Source organism: Mytilus galloprovincialis, chromosome 4 (assembly GCF_965363235.1).
Source record: "Mytilus galloprovincialis chromosome 4, xbMytGall1.hap1.1, whole genome shotgun sequence".
Classification (NCBI taxonomy): Eukaryota; Metazoa; Mollusca; class Bivalvia; order Mytilida; family Mytilidae; genus Mytilus; species Mytilus galloprovincialis.
This window is the reverse complement of record NC_134841.1, coordinates 32,927,157-32,933,612: the sequence shown is the minus strand read 5'-3', so window position 1 is coordinate 32,933,612 and position 6,456 is coordinate 32,927,157. Positions and strand designations below refer to the sequence as shown.

At 32.5% G+C, this 6,456-nt stretch overlaps 1 protein-coding gene across 1 annotated transcript; it reads right to left on the bottom strand.

Annotated features, from left to right (window-relative positions):
• Positions 1-1,551: 1,551 nt before the first annotated feature.
• On the bottom strand, positions 1,552-5,964 carry LOC143071923 (uncharacterized). Its single transcript, XM_076246615.1, has 4 exons — positions 5,778-5,964; positions 3,292-3,452; positions 2,821-2,953; positions 1,552-2,081 (listed from the first exon to the last, which is right to left on the bottom strand). Exons 1-4 carry the CDS (start codon positions 5,925-5,927, stop codon positions 1,623-1,625), a joined length of 903 nt encoding a protein of 300 aa, XP_076102730.1. The 5' UTR covers positions 5,928-5,964; the 3' UTR covers positions 1,552-1,622.
• Between the last annotated feature and the right edge of the window lie 492 nt (positions 5,965-6,456).

The window sequence follows — 6,456 nt, the reverse complement described above, 5'->3', positions numbered from 1 at the left end:
ATGTTACAATGTTCCAACTTTTTCAGAAAAATTTACCTTATGTATTTGTTTTGTTTTTATTTAAGTTCCCTTTGGTCATATACAGCTCCTAACGTGTTCTGTAACGCACAAATCCATTGTTTTAAAATATTCGGACGCATAAAACTGGAAACGTGATATTTTCATTTTCTAGCACTAGGTTAATTCAGCTCAGGGCGTTGCTTTCGTAAGTAAACAATGAGATAATACAAAAGCAAGAGACAAAGACTTCTGATTAAACAGACTCGAAGGAACAGAAAACCAGATGCTCCGCAGGGCGCAGCTTGATACGACCTCAGAGGCCGAACCCTGCACAGTTTGGACAAGTATGGACACACCATTCAAGCTTGATACTGCTTTGAATTTGAATTGTGATTAAATAGTTGTCGAAGAATATGTTTTTGACACAGAATGAATGTGGTCTAAGAACTTAAAAAATTTAAAGTGGACTTTTACCTATTATGATCCAATATCTAAAATCTAAATACATTGTTAGATTCAGCATACCAAAGAATCCCAAGAATTCAATTTTTGACGAAATCAAATAAAGTTCAATTTTGGACCCTTTAGAACTCAATGTGGACCAATTTGATAAAGGGGCCCAAATATCAAAAATCTAAATACATGGTTAGATTCAGGATATCAAAGAACCCCATATATTCAATTTTTGTTGAAGTCAAACAAAGTTTAATTTTGGACCCTGATTTGGACCAACCTGAAAACTGGGCCCATAATAAAAAAATGTAAGTACATGTTTAGATTTAGCACATCAGAGAACCCCAATAATTCAATTTTTGTAAAAATCAAACTAAGTCTAATTTTGAACCCTTTGGACCTTAATGTAGACCAATTTGAAACGGGACCAAAAATTTAGAATCTAAATACGCGGTTAGATTCGGCATATCAAAGAACCCCAATAATTCAATTTTAGATCAAATCAAACAAAGTTTAATTTGGATCCTTTTGGCCCCTAATTCCTAAACTGTTTGGATCAAAACTCCCAAAATCAATCCCAACCTTTCTTTTGTGGTCATAAACCTTGTGTTTAGATTTCATAGATTTCTATTTACTAAGTGCGAAAACCAAGAAAAATGCTTGTGTGCCCCTTTTTGGTCCCTAATTCCTAAACTGTTGGGACCAAAACACCCAAATTCAATCCAAACCTTCCTTTAGTGGTTATAGACCTTGTGTTGATTTCTATTTACTTATACTAAAGTTATTATCCGGAAATCATCTGTCTTCGAACGACGCTGACGACGACGACGACGTGATACCAATATACAAAAAAAAAAAAAAAAAAAAATCGGTATAAAAAAGAGTGGGATTTTTTTAAATACGCATCCAAGTATGTTCGTCTGTACGAAGGGACTGTTATAAGCTATCTGTACGTTTAAGATTTCTCGCATAAGTTCGTAGATGACCTTTTGTATAACGCAATGTATGTCGCTATCCAGCTTACTGCCTTTTTCTGTGCGCTTTAAATATTCCGTCGTTCAATCTGATCGACTCACTTTACGGATTTGGAACACTAAATGCTTTTGAATTTTATTATATAATATAGATGAAAAGTAGAACAACATTTAACGTAACAACATTGCTAACCACTACGACGCTTTTCGTCTTGTTTCTTTAAGTTCTCTAAATAATTCCTGTCTTTTTTTTAAACGTTCTGTTGTCCTGTTTGTAGCTGACATTCTACGAGAGTTAGACGTTTTACTTTCGGAACCTGAATCCGAATCACTACTCTCTATATTCCGTTTCCTCTTACTACAAGTACTATGTATGTTATCATCACTTTCAGATTCAGATTCTTGTTCAAAACATTCATTATTTAATGTACCATCAACAGATTCATCTTTTTCTTCATCTGAACTTGAGAGTATTTGCTTTTTTAATACACTAGTATCATTATTCGTATGATTTTTGCTAAAATCGTTTGATTCCTTTTGATTGGTAGCATTGTTGACTTGATTTCCCTCCGATTCTGAATCGGAACTTGAAATCTTGCGAAGCCTATGTAATTTTGTTTCAGAAAATTCAGTTCTGTTCCGATCTATGCGTCCCTGAAAAAAACAATAATAGTATTATTAAAAACATGTCTTTACCTTTAAATGGATATTTGAATTCAAGTTTTTAATATTTGATATATCCAAGATCATCCAATGGCATATTTTTATATTTGAAAAAAAAAACCAAACACTTTTACGGAAATATAGGTCGTATGATTTGATGAATTACGGAAAGCTTTAAGGCAAGACAAAAGTAATCAAATTTTCGAAATTTCCATGACATAAACAACTGACCTGAGAATTATATATTAAAGAGGATCTTTTAAAAAAATGAAAATAATAACATGAATATATCACTATACAAGCACGAATTTAATGATTAAAAATATTATAAAGCTGTATTACATAATAAAGAAATTTGGTGTATTTACTGTCTTCTGATTGGCTAAAAGAATTGGCTTTATTTTCAATGTTATCAATTTTTATGGAGACACGCCCACTCTAACGTTGTGTATTCATACGCAAACATCTGTGTACGTTGTTATTGGTATTAATATATATCTTTGAGCATTATTTTTGATAGAAATTTATTTATAATGAATGGCAATAATTTATTTTGAATTTATTGAACCATAAAATTAATTTTTGACTGTTCACATTTAACATAATCCGCTTCGCGGATTATTCAATGTGAAGAGTCAAAAATTAATTTTATGGTTCAATAAATTCAAAATAAATAAAAGCCATTCATTAAGTATTGAAATTTAAACGAATTGAACAGTCATGCCACTACCGTATGCATTTTTTCATCATCGTCAGTTCCATCGCTTGTACTGTTTTCGTCATCAATTTCATCATCTTCTACAATAAACTCGCTCAATTCATCTTCATCAGTATCATATGTATCTGCATTGTAACTATTGTACCTGTATATAGATAAAAGTGAATATATTCTGTAACGTGTAAATCATTGTAGATGGCTAATTCATATGAACGAGTTATTTCAAGTTGTTTTGCTAGTCCGCAAAGACATGTAAAACAATATTAGACTATACTTACTACCATGACTTTTTTGGTAAATGTAATATTATGTCATGATGTATGATATTCATCGTGAAACGTCGACCCACCAATATCGTAGCACTGTCCATTTAATTCTCAAATGAAAATATGTGCTGTTTAAAATGGTTCAATACTTTGGGTCAAGATTTACCACCATACACAAGTTTTTTGCCTAGTAAAACAAACGTATATGTAAACTTACACTTTAGTTAAGTTGCTGATCACTTTCCTCGGTGTCAAAGATTTCACACTCTCTACAGTACTGTGACAGTCGGGAATTTTATTCCAGTAATCATTCTTATCAGGCATTCGAAACTCTTGGGAATGTCGCTTCCGGATACGTTCTGAACTTCTTCCCAGGGACTGATTGATAAAATGGAAAAAGAAGTGTATTATATAATCCAATAAATGGACCCACAGGAAGTAGTACGATACAAGACATCATTTTGGACACAGACCATTAGGTACAAAAGACAAATAGTTTAAATATATGCACCTCTTCATTTGAATAAATGATTAAACATGTACAGTGTAAGCATACCTCCCTCTAGTAATTCAAACCTCCATCAAAAGAAGTGCTGTAAATAATTTGACAATTTTCCTAAATGGAAAGGTTGGTGATAGATGCACATTGTACTTGCATTAAATTGACGATAAAAACACAGTATAGTAATTTATAACATGCATATAAAATTAATACCGGCATGTCGTGTCGTTGTGAACCCTCAACAGTGGCCGCCATTTTGAAAATATTACTGAAAACTGCCAAAATATGAACTTTTCAACCAAATTTCGAAGCAAAAAGTTTAATACCTGAACTGATATGGTTTGCGATTTCATTTAAATGAATATGTTGTCGATCTTTTTAGGAGTTGGGAGGATATAAGTACCAATAAATTAGTTGAGAAAATTGATTTTACAAAAAGGTCCCATTGCAATTTTATCGAGTTTTAACGAAGATGTCAACGGAGGCTGTGTGGCTATGTCACCTCAATATTCAAACTTATTTCGAAGCATGAAATCATATTTCTGAACTGAAACTTAAAACATATTTAATTGTAAAAATTTATTAACTGTAAAACACGGGGTTGGGAGGGAAAATATACATTATAACAAAAAAGTTATGACCGTTTTATCTATGTACCCCGTTCACTTTCATTGATAATCAATCGGCCATTAACGATATACAACTTAAGTGTAAAAGTCACGTGATGACGGAGATAGTTGGATATGCAACATTATGTAGATTGAGGTTAAGTGCTCATACTTTATCTATTGAAAGAGGGCGATATCTAAAAATACCAAAGCAGAGTAGGGTATGTCTTTGCTGCAACAATGGAGACATTGAAGATGAACTACATTTTCTTTTAAAATGTTCCTCTTATAACTATGCGAGAGATAACCTCATTAAAAAATTAAATAATGTCCTATTGAACAACAAATTACCTTCTTTATCACATAACTTGCTTATATCAATTCTAAATAGTAATTCCCAAACAATATTAAAATTTGTTGTCAATTATTTGAATGAATGCTTGTTGTTGAGAAACTCATTATTAAAAGGTACTTGATTTCTGTAAGAATGTATATATGCTTCTCTTTTATTTTTATATATTAATTATCCACTGTCACTCCTTCATTATATATATGTTATTGTAGTTTGTCTATAATTTGTTGCCATTTATAATAGATTATCGTTGATTATCGCTATTTTGTGCTTTTTTCTTTTGATCTTTTTTTGTGATAATTTTCATATCATGCTTCTCGCTGGAGATGGAAAAAATATCGCTAGAAACTAGGGAGGCCACGTGGCGTTGCTAACGAAATTGACATGAAATTGACAACGTCGTCATAGGTAAAATAGCGATAAACAGATTATCATTGGTCATCTCAACTCGATTGCTTTTCTCACTTTCGCTGTACCAGCTCAAGCGAGAAAATCAATCTCGTTGAGATGATCAACGATAATCTATAATTATCTCAACGAGATTGATTTTCTCGCTTGAGCCGGGACGGCGAAAGCGAGAAAGGCAATCGAGTTGAGATGACCAATGATAATCTGGGCTGCGTTCAATATCGTAGCAGCTACGTAGTGCTACGTAGATTTTCACTATTGAACGTGTAGCTATATATTAGTTGTTACATAAATACTGATAGCCGCTACGTAGCTGCTACGATATTGAACTCAACCCAGTTTATCGCTATTTTACCTATGACGACGTTGTCAATTTCATGTCAGTTTCGTTAGAAACGCCACGTGCCTGATTAGTTTCTAGCGATAATTTTCCATCTCAAGCGAGTAGCATTATATGAAAAAATCACAAAAAATATCAAAGGAAAAATGCACAAAATAGCGATAAAACCATTTATTGTCAATGTGTTAGTGCTAATAAAGTTATCTTATCTTATCTAATATCATATCAAATTTTGGGTACTCGGTCATGTACGATAATTTATTATTTGAAATGTAAGCATATAGCTTTTATCACTTATTATTCCAAGTTAGAAACTCAGGTTATTGTGGTCTTAAACAGTTTTAAAAAGTTCTCAGAAAATCCTATCGATATTGAAATTGATGGTTACAAATCAGGAATTGGAAAACCAATTGCTATTTATAGCTAAATTACAAATTTACAGTATTTGCCCCATGGCACGGAAGATATTAATATTAAGTAAACACACACTTACTTGTTTGTCTCGTTTGGTACAACACTCGTTCTCCGCGTCACTGGAATCATTACCAGAATCTGTGAACAACTGTCTTTTTCTACCAGAACTTAATCTTCGACGTCGAGAACTAACGATTTCTTCATCACTCGACTCAATTTCTGCCGCCATTTGTTTACCTATTTTTAATGCAACTACACACTCGAGTTGTCTTTCTTTTACTCTATAAATCTTAAAACATTAATAAATTAACCGTATTTTGCGCGAACGGACCCGACACCCCCAAGACCGGTCTAGTTATATAACGTCACAGTATAAAAAAAAAATGTACCGAGTATTCTAATTGCACCCATTTAACAAAAAATTGGGTACTCTTTACATAATTATGGATCGTTTAGAGGTCTGTTCAAATCCATTTTTCAGTCTATTATCTGATATGGATTTAATTTAAATTGGTGGAACTATACACAGGCACTCGTCTCAGAATTTTTTTCCCTATATACCTGTATATGTTATATAAAGATATATAGGGGGAAAATCTAAGACGAGTGCCTGTGGAACTATATAGTTAATAAGGATAAAGAAACAAATTAAACACAGAATGATGGACACTTCTGTCTGAGCCTATCAAAAATAAACATGTGAAAAAAACCTAGTCAAAATAGATCAAAATAGGTGCAATTTGGGTACATTCACATTA